Source organism: Mandrillus leucophaeus, unplaced genomic scaffold, assembly GCF_000951045.1.
Source record: "Mandrillus leucophaeus isolate KB7577 unplaced genomic scaffold, Mleu.le_1.0 Scaffold249, whole genome shotgun sequence".
NCBI classification, from domain to species: Eukaryota; Metazoa; Chordata; class Mammalia; order Primates; family Cercopithecidae; genus Mandrillus; species Mandrillus leucophaeus.
This window is the reverse complement of record NW_012102576.1, coordinates 664,902-685,643: the sequence shown is the minus strand read 5'-3', so window position 1 is coordinate 685,643 and position 20,742 is coordinate 664,902. Positions and strand designations below refer to the sequence as shown.

At 43.3% G+C, this 20,742-nt stretch overlaps 1 protein-coding gene across 1 annotated transcript in view; it reads left to right on the top strand.

Annotated features, from left to right (window-relative positions):
- Positions 1 to 19,760: 19,760 nt before the first annotated feature.
- Positions 19,761 to 20,742, top strand: part of LOC105542041 (ovostatin homolog 1) — a 19,912-nt gene continuing 18,930 nt past the window's right edge. The window contains exons 1-2 of the mRNA XM_011983401.1: positions 19,761 to 19,944; positions 20,437 to 20,593. Coding sequence (XP_011838791.1) covers positions 19,871 to 19,944; positions 20,437 to 20,593 — 231 coding nt within the window. The 5' untranslated portion in view covers positions 19,761 to 19,870. The remainder of the gene's footprint in view (positions 19,945 to 20,436; positions 20,594 to 20,742) is intronic.

The window sequence follows — 20,742 nt, the reverse complement described above, 5'->3', positions numbered from 1 at the left end:
GCCAAGTAGAGCCTCCTAGGCATTTCCCGCCACACTCACCCAGGCCCACCCACACCTCTGTTGCAATGGAGGGCCCCACTATAGTGCCCAGGAGAGCAGGTCTAGGGCACAGTGCCAGGCCTGATGAATGTCCTTCGTACCCTTTTCAAGCAACAGGCTATGATTAGTCCTAATTATAGGGGCCTGGTCCCTTAATATTCTTCCTGGCATGTCTCTTGCCAATCAAATCGGTGCCATCTGCCATGTGATTCCTGCTGTAGTGGCATCAAGGGGAGGAGTTAATTCAACCCAATGTAAAGAGATTCTGCCCTCACTTTGCAATTCGAGGAGTGTTTTTCCCTCCCGTCCTGCACCCGCACATGCACCTCCCTCCTTCTGGCTCCCTAAGCTCTAGCCTGGGTGAGCAGGGCCTGGACACTCCTGTACCTAGAGTCACTAGCCACTGCCCAGTCTGTCTCAGAAGCAGGCCTCGAATTCCTCAGGGTTAAAGTGGGAAGAACCCATGTGTGCACATTTGCTTTTCCAACCTGGGCACCATTTGGCAGGTGATTCGGGCCATTCTCTCACCAGCACCACCCTGCCCATGTATCCCTGTTTCCAGCCTGTTTTCCTCTGCAGCCAGCGCTCCTTTCTTGTGTACCCAAGGTGGGGAGATCATGTATGGACAGGGTTCCTGGCAGGTACCAAGCACTTGATAAGAGGTGAGGAAATGTTGCCTCTTCTCCGAGCTCCTCCGTTGTCCCTACCAATTCCCCAGTCCCTGGTCCTGCCCATTCCCTCCCTCATCCACTCAGCAGCCATCAGCAGAATCCCATCTCCTATGAGATCCTGGACTCCCACCAAATGCTCTGTCTGCCACCCCTCTCCCCACCTCCCTGAAGCTGTGCACACAGTTGAGATGGGGCCTGTGCTGTCTCAACACCACCCTCCCTGTGGTGGGGTGGGTGCCGGTGGACATGGGTGGCTCTGATGCTCTGGCTCCCACCCACAGACACCATGACTCCTGCGAGGACCCAGCATTTCCTGGCAGGTCAGACCTACGCTTTGCCCTTCATCCCACCAGACCTGCAGGGAGAGGAGGCCGTCCAGCAGGCGGCGGGTGCCCTGCAGTGCCTGCAGAAGGTCTCCGGAGACATCTTGAGCAGGTAGGAGCTGCCACCCACCCCTACCTGTTCAGAGGTGGTGGTTCTGGGCAGTCCTCTCTCCAATCCCAATAATACACCCTCTGGGAGCAGTCCCTTTGGGGATTCCTGGTCCTGGAGGACCCAGCTGGCTTCCCTGGGTGGGGGGGCCAAGGTGAGAGCCTGGCTTGGAAGCTTTTGCTTCTGAGAGCCCAAGAGCTTACTCCCTTCCGCCCCACTTTGCCTCCTGGTTTCCTGTGGTGGCTCTGCTCTCAAAACTCACGCTCGTCCTCCCACGGGGAGGGGGCTAGTCCTTCACTCTTTCCCGCAGTCAGAAAAGATTTACCTAACGGTGCCTGTGTGCCAGGCACTGAGAAAAATCCCTATAGATCCAGTGATGAATAAGGCAGTGTCCCTGTCCAACTGGAGTGCATATGCCGGCAGGAGAGACAGACCTAAATAACCAATGCATGAGCAGTTATTTAATTACAGCTGTGATAAGGCCTATTTATAATATTCACGAATATTCATATAGCGTTAACCATGCTCCACCATTGATCTGAGTGCATTAACTCATTTAACCCTTGCCACATTTTATGAGCAGGCACTGCTGTTATCTCCATTTTACAGATGAGAAAACTGAGGCACAGAAAGACAGTGACGTAGCCGAGTGGCAGAGCCAGGGTTCAAAGCCGGGGATCTTGGCCCTGGCTTCTGTGGGTTATTACCGCCTCTGTGGAGGGGAGATGAGGTGCGGCGAGGCTTGTCATGGGGAGCCTGGCTTGGTCTTGAGGATCAGGGAAGGTGGATGTGAGGAAATAGCATTTGTGGTAAAATCTGAGGGTGAGTAGGTAGGTCAGGAAGAACATTCCAGAAAGAAGGAAGCCCATGAGCTACAGCCCTGAGGTGGAGGACCTGAAAGGAGGCCAGTGTGGCTGGAGCACAGAGAGGCCGTTGAGGGAGCCGAGCGGGAGGGCTGCGGCCTGTTGTATCGGCAGCACTGACCCCGCACAGTCCTTGGGCTCCAGTGACTTTTCACTCAGTGTATCTAACTCGAATGAGTGAATGGTGTTTGCTGTTTCCTGCAAAGGTCCCAGGGGTTGTTGGGTACACAGGTCCTGTCTTTGGCTGCAAGCAACCGGAAATGAGGCTTGGTCTTCTTCCCGGGACCTCAGGCTGTGCCTCGCATGGGAGATCCCAGCATGAAGTATGTGGCTGCCTGACTCAGGTCCCTCTCCTGGTCCAAGCCACCCTCACCCCGGCCCACACCTGATCGTCGCCAGATCTGGAGTCCCTGCTCCTTCACTGTGCAGCCTCCTCTTCTGTCACCAACTGGAAGCCCACCTCTTCCTGGAAGCCCTCCCAAACTGAAAAATGGGGGATGAAGCATGATCATTGACTCCACATCCCCTTAACTGTTCTGCCTCTCCCCTGCCCACTGACTCACTGGCCTGCTTGAAGCCTGTCTGGAAAGTCCCTGTAAACAAGAGGCTTCGCACTGAACTGGCTGAGGGGTTGCCTTGGAGCCGATGCCTTGGCTCAAATCCGGCTTCTCTATTTGCTTGCTCTGTTGCCTCCGCAACTTACTCAATCCCTCTGAGCCTCAATGTTCTCATCTGTGAAACTCTGGTCATCATGGCATCGTCCTGAGAGAACTGTTGCAAAGATTACATGAATTAAAACACGCAAAGGAATGGAACAGTGCCTGGCACCTAGGAAGCCTTCAGGAAATGCTCGCTCTTACCTGTTGATAATCTCTACTCGTTGACTGCCCGTGGTGGCCATTCATCAACTTGCTACCAACAGTTACAGAAAGTGTTGGATGCTCCTTTGTGCTTATTGTTGTGCTAAATGTACCCAAGGGATGCCTCGGCAAGAGGACGGAAGTCTTTAAGAGCCATCAGCCCCAGATTGTGGCCGCCTCGTGTCCAGTGCTTGGAATGGAGGGCAAAACTATTCCCTCAGAAATTATGTTTCCTCATCAAGATGAGGACCGCATGCTTGCCCTTCTCTGAGGGCAGCCTTAGATTTTTGGTGGCTTTCTTTTCCCATCCTGGCACTTGGCACCTGTAGACAGTTGCATGTCCCCTGCCCAGGGATGGGATGAGGCGAGACGGTCAGGAAGGCGTATCCTGGGGAAGGGAGTGCTGAGTTAATCATTGAGAGTGGGTGCAGGTTCTCCAAGTGGCTGGCACAGCCCAGGGAGGGGAGGATGTCTCTCAAGAGCCCTGGGCCTGTGTCCCAGCTTCCTCACACCCAAGTTCCAGGTACCACATCCATCTTCCACCGTGTGCTCCCCGTTGTGCTGGATCCTGAGAGACACCAAAGATGTGGCCAACACGATGTCCTTAGGAGCTTAGAGGCTGGAACGGGAGAGCACAGGGCGAGGCTGATTCTTCATTGCATAGTATGAACCGCACAGGCTTCCAGGGGTCTACAGGGGAGAGAAACCACTAAAAATTGATGGCACCCTGTCAGTCAGAACTCTCCAAACCAGATTGAGCAACAAGTAACCAATCAGTAGAGCAGGCTTCGGAGTTTCAGGGCTTACACGACATCACCCAGGCCTGGATTGCTTTCCTTCCATGTCAGCTTGCTGCTTTTGGGCTGGCTACATTCCCAGACAGGCCTCGCTCTCACGGTGGTGAGGTGACAACCAGTGGGGCTAGACTCATGACCCAGGGTTAGGTCTGGCAGGAAAGAATGCTCTCCCGTGTCCCCACTTCCTCCAGAAGCCACACTCACTCATCCCACCTGGCTTGGTCCTCGTGTCTGTCCCAGAATCCATTGCTGAGGCCGGGGACTATGACACACTGATTGGCTTAGACTGAGGAGCTCTGGGGGCAGCCCGATCTGAGGCTCATGAACTGCGATGGATTCCCCAGAGGAAATGGGGCCATTGCTTGAGTAAGGAGGAAATAGGTGCTGGAGAGGAAAACCACGTGCCTACTCCACACAGGGCAGTCTCCTGGAGGAGGGGGCTAAGGTAGCAAGGTTGGCGTGCAGGTCCCGTGGTGCAGTCTAGAAATGGAGGCCACAGGCTTGGAGAGAAGCCTGAAAGTGGCTGGGAACTCAGAGTATGACAGGCTGCCGGGGAGGCCGGGCTGCACTGGGGCTGGGGCTGGGACTGCTGCACGGGGAGCACAGACAGCGCTGCCTCTCCCTTGCACTCAGCTCCTTCCCTGCAGAGCAGGGTGTTGGAGGCTGACTTTCCACATGCCTGTGGGCCTAGTCTCTCTGGATGGTGCCACAGGAGCTTTGCCTCGGTTCCTCTGCGTCCTCCACGGTGCCGCGGGAGGCTCCCTGGCAGGGTGTGGGCAAGGTAAGGAGTGAAGTTGGGATGAGTGAGTTAAGGCCCATGGGGTACTCAGGATAGGACTTCAAGTTTGATTCAGGAGTGTTAGGGAACTGTGATTGGGTCCTGAGATGGGTCAGAAGAGTTTGGGGAAGGTTCATCAAGCACCTGTCACAAAGGGGACAAGAAGGGAGAGAGAGAGCAGATGGCAGAGACACACAGAGGCTGTTGCCGTAGTCAGGACATGGTGGGGATGAGGCTGCAATCAGGGGACTTGCAAGCCAGGAGGGCTGGACGAGACATTCAAAGAGACCAACCACAGGACACAGTGGCAGATTGGGAAGGAGAATGAAGGAAAGGGAGGAGTCAGTGGTAATTGGGAGTGGTGTGGGGAGCACCTACACTGCTCCTGCTCCACCTGCCCCCCTTCCTGTGGCAATGGAATAGGCAAGTGTGTGGGCTTTTCATTTTCCATGGGCTTTTTCGATGGGAATGTGATTAGTTTAGAACCTCCCCCTTTCAAGGTGCTTCACCTGCTTGGAAACTTGCTGCACAGAAGAGATAGGTGGACAGAGGAGATATTGTCTCTCTCCTCCCCACCACCCCATCTCAGGCCCCAGACTGGACCCTGGCCTCATTGGCACCTGTGCCTCGTGACGCAGGCAGGTGAGGTCCTGGCAAATTAGCAATTCCAGGCTGTGCTCCCTCCTCCTGTTCTGCCGCAGCGGGGGAGCTTGCAGAAACTGGAGGGAATGATAAGCACCTCCCAGGCTCTCTTCAGCCCCACCCTCCAGCCCCTCCCTTCCACCTCTTCCTGTCCCCGAGTAGGCCCCCTCTTCACCTGGGAGAAGCTAGGCCCCAAAATATTGGGCCAGATATGTCACCTGCTTCCCATGATATAGATGACAGGGCAGGAGGAGGGGTTGAGACAGCACAGGGAAGAGAAGGGGACAGACTTCGTGTGTGGAAGTTTGGATGCTGTTATCTGCCGTTGCCCGTCAGGCCCTGCCCAACATCTTCATCCAAGAAGTTGCGCCACTGCCCAGCGCCTTTCCTCAAAAAAAGGGGGAATTTTCTTTGCAAGGCTGTTGGTCCTTTCCTCCCTCTCTTTCTTCTTCTTTCCCCGCTCCCCTTCCTTCTTTCCCCTTTCCCCTTTCCCCTTGTCCTTACTTCCTCCATCCTTCCTTCTCTCTCCTTCTACTCGTTGGCATCTGGGGGCCCCCAAGCAGCCTGCATAATGAGCAGATCATTCTTTAGTTTTTACTTCAATGGTTTTGGGGAGCAGTGTACACTGCACCCAATGTGTGGTCTTTTATCCCAGAATGGAGAAGATAAAGGTGAAGGCCAGATCCCCGGTTCAGGGTCTGCTTCCCTGGGGTCATGACAGAGGCAGGCGAGGAGAAGCAGTGAATCTGGGTGAGGAGCGGGCGCTTTCTGCTCCCTTCTCGCCATCAGCCTCTAGGGACTGGCCTGCTGCTGCTGATGGGCCAGGGCCAGTGGCAGCCCTGCAGAGGTCAAGGGCTGGCCTGGCTTCATAGGAAACATTCTCATGGGGAATGTCATCTTTGGAGATGGTTGAACAGGGAGCCCAGGCATGGTCCTGGCCATCCGTCTGCCACCCCAAGAGGAGCATGGTTCCTACAATGCCTCCTTTAAAGGCACAGCTCCAGCCAGAGGTGTGCTGTTGCTCTGCTGCTTCGTCTTCCATGGCGTTCTCTTGCAGAGTGTCTGTCTCCGTGATCTACTCTAGACTGCCTTCTCCCTGAAATTTCACCTACCACGCCCTGCCCGCTTGTGGGAGTTCTGGGTTTCCTGAGTGCCTGGAGCCCCTCACTGCTCCCCATCTTACAGGCAATAATAGCAAATGCTGAGGACCTAGCTGTGTCAGCCAGGACAGGAGCACCAGACATCACCAGCTCCTTTTCACCTTCAAGGTAATTCCGTCATGTAGAAGTGACCATTCCTGTTTTTCAGTGGAAGAAGCTGAGGCATTGACCTGTTAGTGACCTCCTTAAGGTCATGCTGCTGCTAAACAGAAGCTTGCAACTGCAGGCAGGTGCAACCAGTCTGGGGCCCCAGAAGAGGCCAGCAGACAAAGGGATGCTCAGGTTGGACTGACCTCATCTCATTTTCAAGACTGTCCTACAGAGTTCAGGTCTAATAGTTTCCCTAAGACTAAAGTCTCCTATAGGAGCGAGTAAAGCCTAGGGGTGTGGGCAACCCTGGTCATGCTCCATTGCAGACCCTCCTGCAGCAAACTCTATGGGCTCCACACTGGCTGAAGTTCTGCCCTGCGATGGTTAATATTAAGTGTCAACTTGATTGGATTGAAGGATGCTAATTATCGTTTCTGGGTGTATCTGGGCATTTCTGGGTGTTGCCAAAAGAGATTAACATTTGAGTCAGTGGACTGGGAGAGGAAGACCCACCCTCAGGAAGACCTGCCCACAATGTGGGTGGGCACCATCCAACCAGCTACCAGCCAGCTGGAAAAAGCAGGCAGAAGAAGGTGGAAGGAGTTGGCTTGCTGAGTCTTCCAGCCTTCATCTTTCTCTCGTGCTGGATGCTTCCTGCCCTTAAACATCAGACGCCAAGTTTTCCAGCTCTTGGACTCCTGGACTTACACCCGTGGTTTGCCAGGGGCTCCTGGGCTTTCGGCTGCAGACTGAAGTCTGCACTGTCAGCTTCCCTACTTTTGAGGTTTTGGGACTCAGACTTGGCTTCCTTGCTCCTCAGCTTGCGGACGGCCTACTGTGGCATTTCATCTTGTGACCGTGTGAATCAATACTCCTTAATAATCTCCCCTTTATATATACATCAATCCTATTAGTTCTGTCCTTCTGGAGAACCCCGATAATACACGCTGTTCCTGTCACTCGGGCTTACCCCCCAATCGCTAGGAACTGGGATGGAAGCCGTGTTGTTATAGGATAAGAGAATAAGTTTTATTGACAAATATATAGATATACTGATAGTCCCCTAGAGATAAAACACAATAAACCTAACATAAAGACCATCAAAGAATAGGGGAGAAGTAGAAAAAAAAGCATAGAGTCTAAATTACAACTGAGGCTTTAATTAACATGTTCATTCATTGATTTATCACAGGTGAACAGCTAGTGTCTATCCATGTTGGTGTCACATAAGTTGATTTCACTGTGTTAAGAATAGAGATATCCATATATTTGTTGTATCTTTTCATATATATATCTATATATAATATATAATATTATATGGGAAAAATAATTAACTGTGTCTATCATTTTCTTATACAGTAATCACATACTTTCTTGCAATTTGAAATAAACTATGTGAGTGAGTGCATATGTATGTATATACATACATACATGTATACACATATTAACATACGTGAATGTATATACATATATACATGGATGTATGTGTGTATATGTATGTATATGTACACATACACACGTACATCTAAATATACATACAATACACATGTATACATATATGTACACGTGAATATATGTATGTGTACACATATGCACACATGTGCATACACACATATGTATGTGTATGCATATATACATACATATACACATATGTGTATGCATATATACATACATATACACATATGTGTATATATGTATGTGTGTGTGTATATACATATAGATATATATACATTTAATGAATAGCTGAAATGCTTAACACTAGCATCTCCTTTGCTGTGTTCTAGAAATCTCATCCTCTTTGGCCACCTTCTCATTCCATCAATTTTGTTGTCTTTCTCTTCTTTATCCTCAGCCTCTTTCTCTTTATTGTTTTCTTTTCCTTCCAACATATAATCTATACCCTAAAGATGGATTATATCCATATCCTAAAGATATAGATTACATTCCCATAATAATCACATAACAATCACATTTTCCTTCTCGCTTTCTGGATATTTACTGATCTTCATTTTGCTCCACTTTTCTCTTACTATTAAATAATTCTTTCATGATTCTATTGCAAACCCTCTTCTCTTCTCACTATATACGTTAAATATCCTGCATTTCAGTTACTATCTGTATTTTTGTGTATCCCAAATATATGCCTCTATATTAACATTTCGGTTGCATATATCCCACTGCCTAAGGTGCTTCTTTAATTGAATGTCCCACAGGCACCTTAGTAGGATCCATAATCTACTCCAAACCAGTTTCTCCAACTTAGATCCCTGCCTCAGTGTGTGGCAATATCATCATCCATCACCTAAGGATCAACTTTACCTCCTTCTCTCTCTCATCTTCTTTTCTATCAGTGTTGATAATTGGCAATTGTTGATCTACCTCCTGAATGACTCATAGATCCACATGCTTTTATCCAGCACTGCCATGCTGCTTTAGTTCAGACCACCAGTCTTGAAAGCTGATAGTTGCCAAATACTCTTCTTGGTGTTTGGGAAATATCAATGAATGAAAATAGCAAAAACAGCTGCCCTTGTGGTGCTTGCATTTTAATGGGGGAGACAAACAATACGTATGATGCAATCAAACGAAATGTACAAACATAATAATGAACATAATGGATAAGCAAAGTTGAGGAAATTAAGAGGTTATAAGTGCTATGGAAAATATAAAATGTAGAGAAGGGCAGGAGGATATAGAACACTCTGGGAGGTGAGAAGACTGGAAAGCTAAACACAAGGCTTAGGGTTGATATCATTGAGGCAGTGACATTTGGGCAAAGGCGTGAAGGAGGTTATGGAGTTGGCCACATAGACATCTAAGGAAAGACTAGGCCTGGCAGTGGGATCAGCTAGAAAAAAACAAAGCCCATAAAGTTAAGGTGTGTCTTATGTGTTTGGGAAACAACAATTAAGTTAGCATAGCACTAGAGTAGTTGCAGCAAAGAGGATACAGTAGTAGGCAGAGAGATTAGAACCCTGTTGGGGCACCAAACCACGTAGGGGATCAAGGGTCATTGTTAGGGCTTTAGATTTCACTCTGAGCAAAACTGGGAATGATTGCAGGGTTTTGAGTAGAGCCGTGGCCTGATCTGATTACGTTTTTAAATAATCAGCTGGTTGCTGTGTTGAGTATAGGCTGGCGGAGGTTGTGAAAATAATCCAGGCAAAAGGTGATTGTGGCTTGGACCAGGGTTGTAGCAGGGGAGATGCTGGTAAGAAGCAATAGATTCTAGGTATATTTTGAAAGTAAAACCAGTATGATTTCCTGGACTGAATACAAGGAATGAGAAAAAAAAAAAAAAGTGATCAGAGATCATTCCCATGCTGTTGACCTGAGCTAATTCTACAGAAAGAATTGCCATTACCTGAGCTGTGCCATGGTTGACATAGGTTTGGGGTAGAAGATTAATAATTCTTCTTTGAGCTTTTGATTTTATATACTCAAATGGAGACATCAAGTTGGAAGTTGGACAATCAGTATAGGAGTTTGAGAGAAAGAGACAGCTCTGAGCTAAAAAAATATATAAATTGTGGAATTGTGAGCACATAGATTGTGGGATGGGAAAAGATTGCTCAGGCAGTGAGTCTGAATAGAGAAGAGAATTGGGGACTTTTCTGTGAAGCTCTTGAATATGTGAAGGTTGGGAGAAGCAGATTGAGAAGAAATCAGCCAAGGAGATTGTGAGAGAGAAACCAGTGAAGTCAGAGGAAGACCAAAAGAGTGTGGTGTCTTGGAAGCCAGGTCAAAAACTGTCAGGGAAAAAGGAGTAGTCAACAGTGTCCAGTGCTGCAAGTGAGTCCAGGAAACTGAGGACTGAAAATTGATCTTTTACTTACTTAGGGAGAAAAAAAGTTACCCATTTCTTTCATCCCATAAGGGACATCATATGCCAAAATAAGCTGGATTTGTTCTCTTAAACCTCTAGCACGAGTGTGCTAGAAGGTCACATTTTTTCTTGGGTGGACTTTCCTTGAACATGCTAGGAGCCTGGGCTTTTTAAATTTGTTTGTTTTTAATGTGTATGCTGATGTCTCACTTAGACCAACTTAATAGGATTGCCAAAGCAAGGCAATGGTTCTCAAACTCTAGTGTGTATCAGAATCACCCAGATGGTGAGATTGCTGAGACTCATTCCTGGAATTCTGACTCAATAGATCTGGTTGAAGCACAAGAACTTGTATTTTTAAGAGGATCCCAAGTGATACTGGCACTACTAGGCCCAAGACCACAATTTAAATCCCTTGATCTAAAGGCATAGCTTGGACATCAAGGCTACTCAAAGCTTCCCCAGCCATATGTAATGGTGAACTGGGGTTCAAAGGCTCCAGAGCCTTGCTACTCCAAGTGTGGTCAGAAGAGTAGCAGTATTTGCATTGCTGGGAGGCTGTTGGAAATGAATGCAGAATGTCAGGTCCTACCCACATATGCTGAACCAGAATCCACATGTTAACAAGATCGTCCTCAGATTGGGTAGGTATAAAGTTTGAGAAGCACTGCTTAGACCATCTCTGGATTCTTCTTTTAGGGAACTCTGCCCATGTTAATGTCATAATTGTTCTTGCTGGTCACTGATCTTTGGGAGCTCTCATTTTTTTTGTACTGTACCAAAGAATGACATTTTCGTATTTTTATCTTGCTCACAACTTTCTGTTCACTCCTTCCCATCCTTCCAACACAATGCAATAGGCAAAATAAAGTGTCTTGAACAATGCACTTTTCTGTGTTTGTGGTTGCTCATCCATGAGATTTTCTTCTTCTTTTTAAGTTTAGAGAATGTGTATTTTGCTCAGGCCTCAAGTGCTCTCAGATGAATCATGATTTTGTTTTTTAAGTCGATCATATTATCACAATCCGCTCTTATAGTGATTAGAATCCACAGATGAGGTTCCACAAAACGGAGACCCTGAAATGGAGATTTGTGGATAGAGGGTTTATTGGAGAGAATTCTAAAGATCGATACCTGTAGAAGATGAAGGAAGCAGGATTGTATAGAAAAGGAGTTGTACTGCAAGGCAGTCACAATAAAGTTCTCAGTATATCCCATGGGGAGCTGTGGGGTTGGGGCGGTTGTTCAGAGTTGTCCTAATTTAAGGCAACAGAGCCGTGCATTTATACACACACAGTACCCATTATTGTGCACTGAGCTGCCCCTACAAAGGAGGAGGAACCTGAGTGAAATGTTTTTCTGATGCTGTGGGAAGCTCTCAGAGCTGAATTCACCTGACAGCCAACAGCCACCAACATTCCTAGCAGCTAGGGTCATAAGTGCCTCTTCCATGAAGGGGATTATCTAGAGGGTACACCACAGCATTCACTACCTTGGCCTAGCAATGAGAGATATAAACCAGGTCTGGCTAAGGAGCTATACAGGAGAATTTCCTAATATAGCATCTGCAATAGTTTGTGAAAGAGGTAGGGGCCAGGAAGAGGGAAAGAGAGAAGGTGGAGGAGGAGGAGAAGGAGAAAGAAGGAGAGAAGAGAAAAGAAAAGAGAGATGTAGGAGAAGAAAAAATTTTTTCTGCTCACTCTTTTCATTCAGACTGAGATATTGCTGGGAAGAAATAATCTTTGCTCCTTCAGGAGCCAAAATTGCAAATCATACTGACACAAAAGGAAGTAGGGTGGAAAGAATTTAGGAAACTCCTTGATGGCATGAGTGAGCTGCTGAACCAATGCCTGTCCTCCATTCTCAGGATTTGTGCCAAATGAGATTATAAATGTTTGATTTTTTAAAAGTCTATTATTTAGGTATTCTGTTACTTGCACCTGATAAAGATGTTCTTACTTATCTTTTTCAATTCCTTTCCTCTTTTATTCTATAGCATCATTATATAGAACTTATGACATCTCATTTTTTTTTAGTTGTTTCTATACTGATTTCAGGAAAATCATTTTGGAGAGGACTTGGCTGACATGAGCAATCCATTGTTCATACTAGTGCTCTTTATGACTAGAATTTTGTAGGGTGTGTGGGGAGGTTGGGGGTGTAATATTTAGTGTCTATAAGGGCTTACCCAATGTTTATGGTGTCAGTCACTGTTCTAATCACTTTAAATATATTACTTGTTCAATTTCCACAACAAGCTTATAAGGTATGGTATTGTGACTATTCCCATCTATAGACAAAGGAAGGGAAGCACAGGGAATTCAAATAACTCATCCAAGGTTGATCATCTAAGAAGTGGTAGAACCAAGATCCAAACACTCACCATGAGGCTCCAAGGCCTTTGTCCTGCTCTGTAACTACCTTACAAGGAAAGGAATGAATGTTTTACACACAAACCAAATTCTTAACACGTTAATATTTTAAAGTCAGGTTGAGTAATTGTAGTTTTCTGAAAGCTGCTGCCTATGAAAAGAGTCAAACTTTGTAAAGTATTTGGAGAGAGTTATTCTGAGCCAAATATGCATGACCATTGCCCATGAAGACGCAGCCCCAGGAGATCTTTAGAACATATGCTCAAGGTGGTTGGGCCACAGTTCAAATCTACATGTTTTAGGGAGACATACGACATTAATCAATACATTTGAGGTACACGTTGGTTAGGTCTAGAAAGTCAGGACAGCTCAAAGAGGGCAGGGAACTGTGCTTCCAGGTCCTTGGTGGAGTCAAAGATTTTCTGATTGGCAATTGATTAAAATAGTTTACCTATTTTTAGTAGAGACAGGGTTTCACCGTGTTAGCCAGGATGGTCTTGATCTCCTGACCTCGTAATCCACCCGCCTCAGCCTCCCAAAGTCCTGGGATTACAGGCGTGAGCCACCGTGCCTGGCTAAAATAGTTTATCTAAAGACCTGGAATCAATAGAAGGAAGTGTCTGGGTTAAGATAAGGGGTTTTGGAGACCAAGATTCTTATTATGCAGATGAAGCCTCTGGGTAGCAGGCTTCAGAGAGAACAGATTGTAAATGTCTCTTATCAGACTTAAAAAGGTGCCAGACTCTTAATTAAGTCTCTCCTGGATCAGGTAAATGACTTGGAAAAGGAAGACGATTCTCTTTAGAATGTAGATTTTCCCCACGAAAGACAGCTGTGCAGATCCATTTCAAAATATGTCAAAAAATATATTTTAGGTGTGGGGCTTAAAACCTATGTGACGGGTTGATAGGTGCAACAAACCACCATGGCACATGTATACCTATGCAATAAACCTGCACGTTCTGCACATGTATACCAGAACTTAAAGTAAAAATTTTAAAAAATGATCATGTTCAAGCAAAAAAAAAGAAAGAAATATATTTGGGGGTAAAATACTTCAATTTCTTTTAGGTCCTGTTGTCTGTCATGTTGGTGTCTTATTGCTACAAAGAGTATTTTGTCTTAAGGTCTCTGTTTTAATGTTAATGCTGGTTAGTAGTGCCTGGATTCCAAAGGGGGAAGGTATCATCAGATACATCTGACCTCCCACTCCTATCGTGGCCTGAACTAGTGTTTCAGATTTACTGTAGGATGTCCTGGGCTGACAGAAGGGGTTCATTCTGTTGGTTGGGGGGCTTAGAATTTTATTTTTGGTTTACACTACAACAAAAGTATAACTTTCTTGTGCCAAGGTGTTACATTTACCACAGGCCTTTCCCAACAGAGTGCATTCAGTCCCAACCACACTCTGCCTGAGAGATTACCTGTGGTTCCACTAGTAAGAAGCTCTGGAAATGTTTATAACTTGTTGTAACAGCTTTTATGCCAAATAAAACAAGCTTACACACCCTGATTATGTTCAGTAATGGTAACTCAGAGGAGAGCACTGTGAGCCTGCCCTCATGACACAGCCCCACCACAGATACTTGTGTTTGTGAGTCTTCACACAAAGAGAGGCCTTAAAGGAGAGAACAGATGAGCATTGCTTACCATTGGCTGGTATGAACCAGCTGCCTGCTGAGGCTCTGGACAAAGGGCTTCTCAAGAACAGGTTTTGCATAGGGAAGGACAAGTTCCCATTTGTCCCATGACTCATGGTAAGTTCCTGGCAAATCTCCCTAAGCCCTTCATCAACTGGCTACGAAGAAACACTGCATGCTTTGCAAAGTGATGACAGCCACAGGTTGCAAAATGATTTGAATTATTTCTAAAGCTTTATGTTTTCTTAATATCAAAAATGATCAATACTACCTAAAGAATCATACTTTAAAGAAAATGAAGCAAGAAAGGTGGTGAAAACACAGGAGAGAAATTATATACTGAAATTGACTTTGGAAGCGTGAATAGGTCTTCACTAAGCTTGGAAGCACAATTTATTCTTTTTCTTATTTTTCTTTTTACTTTTCATGAGTATATATTACTTGTTTATTTTTTATTGTTATTATTTTTTGAGATGGAGTCTCACTCTGTTGTCCAGGCCAGAGTGCAGTGGCATGATCTCTGCTCACTGCAAGCTCCGCCTCCCGGGTTCACGCCATTCTCCTGCCTCAGCCTTCCGAGTAGCTGGGACTACAGGCGCCCACCACCACACCCGGCTAATTTTTTGTATTTTTTAGTAGAGATGGGGTTTCACCGTGTTAGCCAGGATGGTCTCAATCTCCTGACCTCGTGATCCGCCCGTCTCGGCCTCCCAAAGTGCTGGGATTACAGGCGTGAGCCACCACGCCCGGCCTTGTTTATTTTTTAATAGTATATATTACCTATAAACTTCAGTTACTTTGCATTGTAGGGAAAGGTATCTTGAATATAAAATGTTTTCTTATATTAAAAATATGAATATTCATTGCCATAAAAGCAGACAATATCTATTAATAACATTATTCCAACGTATTCACAACATACTCAGACTTGGACTTACGTCTTATTTGTGTTTTATTTTGACACTTACTGAACTTATTTTTTTTAATTTCATAAAATAAATTACTGCTGTTAAAAAATTATAATAAAAGGCATCCCAGATGCATTCTCTTAAAACATTAGAACAATGATCTTAAAGTTAGAAGCCATTGATTTAGATTTTGTTTATAATCCTTTGTTGTAGTAATGGTAAGGAAGCTTTAGCCCAGCATTGCACTTTTATAGGTGTAATGAAACACATCTCTGCTTTACAGGACGAGGAAGTGAACATTGGAATGTGTGTGAATAAAGAGGGATTTTTTTCCATTTGTTGGAAATGGCATTACGTCTTATTTGTGTTTTATTTTGACAATTACTGAACTCATTTTTTAAAATTTCATAAAATAAATTGTTGCTGTTAAAAAATTATAATAAAAGGCATCCCAGATGCATTCTTTTAAAACATTAGAACAATGATCTTAAAGTTAGAAGCATTGATTTAGATTTTGTTTATAATCCTTTTTTGTAGTAATGGTAAGGAAGCTTTAGCCCAGCATTGCACTTTTATAGCTGTAATGAAACCCGTCTCTGCTTTACAGGTTGGGGAAGTGAACATTGGAATGTGTGTGAATAAAGAGGGATTTTTTTCCGTATGCTGGAAATGGCATTCCCAGTTTGCCTAATAGACAACCCACACCATCATTTTTCCCACTTTCTGCCCGCCCTTAACTTTATGAATGAGATCCTTCTTGTCTAGTAAATGATGAAATCTTTTCCCACAGTAGAAGGGGATTTCCCATGCATAGACTGAGAATTAGAAACAACTGCTCTGTATCCTGTATGCAAATAACGTTGTTATTGTATTGTTAAAAACTTATGTATGTCTGTGTTCATTTGTACATATGTCTTTCTGTTATTCTTACTGTTTCACATTTAAACAGTTAGAAGACTTTTACCAAATTTAGAAGGTGTATTAGGGAGGTCTATATTTATATCTATCTCTCAATTAGGATAATGTTTAATGTACAAAATTCACTTTTGAGATCTCTGGGAAAATCTAAAAAAATGAACAATCATACCTTAAGTCAGCTGTAACTTAGAGAGTTGGAGGCAAGTATAAATAATATTAATAGAATTACTCCATATGTGTTATAATTCCATGGAATAAGAAAATAAATCATAATTCTAACCATGAGTCCCAGATAGAAGGTTAGGGCATTTACTCCACATTTTAGGTGCTAATTGACAATCTAGAAAATTCTTGTATATGCAAGTCACTGTGGTATGCTCATATATTTATTTATCAGAGGGTTATTATTCAAATATTTAATAATTATGATGTCTTCAATCAAATCAGATAGATGAGATTGTATGTGTGTTTGTAAAGATGAATTTCATTCTCTTTACAAACGATAAGTGTTCTGCAAGATTCACCTTCTACTCAACAAATTCAAGCATTTGTATTAATTTGTCTTTTGGAAATTTCTTACATTAACTTTCCTGTTATCGATGTTAGGTCTGGATTTCTAAATTGTAATGGGTTACTAAAGTCTGAGAAAGCATTTTATCTCCAGATGTGCCCTACTACTGGTATGATTTATATTCTGCATTTTAATTAATAAAGATGTTCTATATGTAAGTGCATGCCTGACTGTGTTCCTCAAATAGTAAGTGATCATTTTAGATTCACACTTTGGAATGAGTGTTGTGGCAAGGGGGAAGGAAACCCCGAGGAATCAGTAACAGGCAAACATAAAGAGAGGTAGGTCTGGGTGTTGCTTTTCACAGAGAATAACACAAGTAGTCGCTAATCTGAGACTGTTAGCCAACTGGGATATAAAGAGGAAGGAGTAGATTGAAAGCATAAAGTCTATTGTCTTAGTCAAATGATTAAGGGCAACTGTCTTTAGATTTGGCCAAAATTTCACAGGTAAAGAAGTGCATGATAACAGGCTTTTTAGAAAGGGTTAGGTGAAAATACAGTATGAATAAAATGAAAACTAATGCCTCATTAAGTTGACCATACCCTAAATACAGATGATGACTAGCTTTAATTTTTTCTAGTTCTCTGTAATATACAGAAGTGGGAACCCAGCAGAAGATATTATTAGTCAGAAAGATGCATCTGCTTCTCACCGCATTACAAAGCCCATGTACAACCCCTGGATAGAAAACTAACACCTCAATAATGGGTTCGCTTTAAAAGTCTGGGAGTCAACAGTGCTTACTTCAAACACGGCATAGGATGAGCTGAATGGAAAGAAGTTCTCCTCCTGGGAGAGTTAATATTCTCCTATTTTGCTCCCTAAGAATATGGTTAGTTGTACACAGACACAAGATTCTATGGAAAACCTGAGACTGACTAAAAGTCATGATTGACTCAAGAGGTGCTAGCATTCATATACCACCCATTGGAAATTCATCAATAAATAAAACATGCAGGCTGTATCTCTGAGATTCCCACAGCCAAGTGGCGTATATTACATAAAAACTAAATATTTGTAGTGTGACATGACATCCTCTAATAGAGATGAGTAGCTGTGCTATGGGAGCTAAAAGCAGCAACAGCTAATTTCAGTTTGGGAATTATGAAAGTTTGAACTGAATCACAAAAGAACAACGAGGATCTATGTACCTGGTAGACAGGAAGTCATATAGAGTTTCTAGACAGACGATTGAGCCCACAAATACACATAGAGAGATGAAAGGGTGTGGCACATTGCTGGTGTTTTCAGGGAAGAAAGCAGAACGTCTGTGGGCAAGCAGTGGGGGCTAAAGATAGATAAGAACCTTAAGAAACTTTCTAAAGAGTTTGGAATTTATCTTCTAAGTAATAGTGGACCATTAAAGGATTTTTAAAGAGGATATGATATAATTAACTTGAATTTTAGGGAAAAACTGTTGGTAAAATAGATTTCTTGCTGTTTTCAGTAAACGGGCAATGTCAGAGGCAGAGCCCGATGAAACCACTTCGTGATACATGATAAAGTCACAGCAATCAAGAGATTGTTTTCTAAGAGCATCTTATTTAGTCAAAACTCTAAAGACAAAGAAACACAAAATACCTGGCAATAATCTTGGTAAAGGAAAAGAAGAAAATGAAATGCAAAACAAGAAAAAGTAATGCTTCAATAAACTTTCCTACCAGGATACTTGTATATAAAAATACGTCATATGGAAAATACAACATCAACGATTAGTAATAAAAAATACATGGTAATATTTAATTTTTTTTCATTTAGAGCTTCCTTAAGCCTTTATTATTTTTGTTCCATTGTAATAACTATACAGAACATTGCCAACCAGAAATTGGTACTGAGTTCTCAAAATATTTAGCTCTTAACCAAGAAATAATAGTGAGATACAAATTAATTTACAATAACTGAATTTACTGAAATTAGGTTTAATTTGTACTTGAAATTTTCACTCATAGGCATCATAATTTATGTCTAGGAAGTGCTGATGCAAGACTCTTTTGTAAATTAGATGACACATCTAATGACATGTAAGACACTGGGAGGTGGCTAAAATTTAAACGTGTCTTAAACTTTAAGAATGACTCAGGAAATACTGACAAAATCTCCTGCAGGGATATATAGTCCCATACTTGACTTCCCTGACTAGTGAGAACATCTGGGCTCCTAGCACATTGACCTGTACATGGATCTAGCGGACACGACCTATTGACTTTTTCTTCATCTCCTTGGATCATGATGTGGAAGATAATACATCTGGGTGTTTTTCTCTTTCATCTGTCTCTTTCTCTGTCACCAAACGTGTAAGTGATTACACAGTTTATTATTTCACATGGAAGGCAAATAGAGCTTGGTATTAAAAATTCAGGCTGGGCACAGTGGCTCATGCCTGTAATTTCAGCACTTTGGGAGGCTGAGATGGGTGGATCACCTGAGGTCAGGAGTTCAAGACCAGCCTGGCCAACATGGTGAAACCCCGTCTTTACTAAAAATACAAAAATTAGCCAGGTGTGGTAGCATGAGCCTGTAATCCCAGCTACTCTGGAGGCTGAGGCTGGAGAATCACTTGAATCTGGGAGGGAGAGGTTTCAGTGAGCCAAGATCATGCCACTGCACTCCAGCCTGGGCGACAGAGGGAGACTCTGTCAAAAAAAAATTTTTTTAAACATTACATTTTTATTGCAGTGATTTGATTTTAAATAATTTTATCATTTTACAATATAATCCAAAATATGCTCATGGGAATAGGAAATTTCAAATTTGAGTGGCACCATCATCTCTGCCTCATAGATATCCAGAATGCTGATTAAGAGCTGTAACAGTGCTATATTTATGTTGAGGAAGAGGTGTCTGGCAGCTCCTGGGGAAGGAACTGGACAAATAGTAGGCAAATATAAAACAGAATGTGCTGTGCCAGTTTGGGGGCAAAAGCATTGCATAAGAACACTGATGATGTTAATCTTTATAGAACTAGTGACAAATTACCTGCTGATTTTTAGTTGGGATTTCCTTTTTGACTCTTTAACATTTAATTCATAGGCCAGCATCTTTCTGTTTCATGCAGATTTAGCCATTTGATGTATTTCTAACATTTAAAACTAACATACTTAAACTCAAAAATTCTTCAGTGAACACAATAATTGCTAAGTAACTAATCACTGACACATCCAATTGTAATGGTCTTGCTTGAATTTTGTAGGCAGTATGTTCTGCTGATTCCTTCTGTTCTACAAGAAGGCTCTTTGGATAAAGCTTGTGCCCAGCTTTTTAATCTCACCGAATCTGTTGTTTTGACGGTCTCCCTCAACTATGGTGAGGTCCAGACCAAAATGTTTGAAGAAAATGTTACTGGAGAAAATTTCTTCAAATGCATCAGCTTTGAGGTAAATGCTTCTTTCTGCTTAATATAGAAAAGAATATTACAGGTGAACACCACCCACATAACTGACATTTTAGGGACAGAGATCAGGCTATTTGACTGTATGCATCAAGTTATTTTAATTTTTAAAAGAATCATATAGTCCTCAGTTTGACATGATGTCAGTACAGTCATAAATGGTAACAAGGGCAAGAGCCAAAACATTTGATTTTATGATAGAAAATTGTTGAAGGGAATAAGATGTATAAAAAGATATATATCTTTTGTGTAGAAAAGATGTATATCTTGTGCAGAAAAGGGAAGTTTTAAGAAAGGCAAAAGAAGTCGTTTAAATGGTGAGATAAGGAAGTGACAAAGCAAGAGAAATAAACAAGGTTGGTTATTGAAGAAATAAATATGACAAATTAGGAATTAAAACTTTTAGTGATACCAACACGCAGTGATAGAGATTTCTTAACGAAAAATCAGTTTCATGGAGTATTTATTTGTTCCCTAGGTCCCTCAGGCCAGATCTGACCCACTGGCGTTTATTACATTTTCTGCTAAAGGAGCCACTCTCAACCTGGAAGAGCGGAGATCTGTGGCAATCAGGTCCAGAGAGAACGTGGTCTTCGTACAAACTGATAAACCCATCTACAAACCTGGACAGAAAGGTGAGTGTACCTAAATCAGGTTACCCTCAACTAATGTCACTTATATGATATTTGAATTGATGGTACACAATACAAGCTCAGAAATTTTATTGTATTAAATTTTATTAGAGAACCTGCTTAAAAATACAAAATAAAGGCCGGGCGCGGTG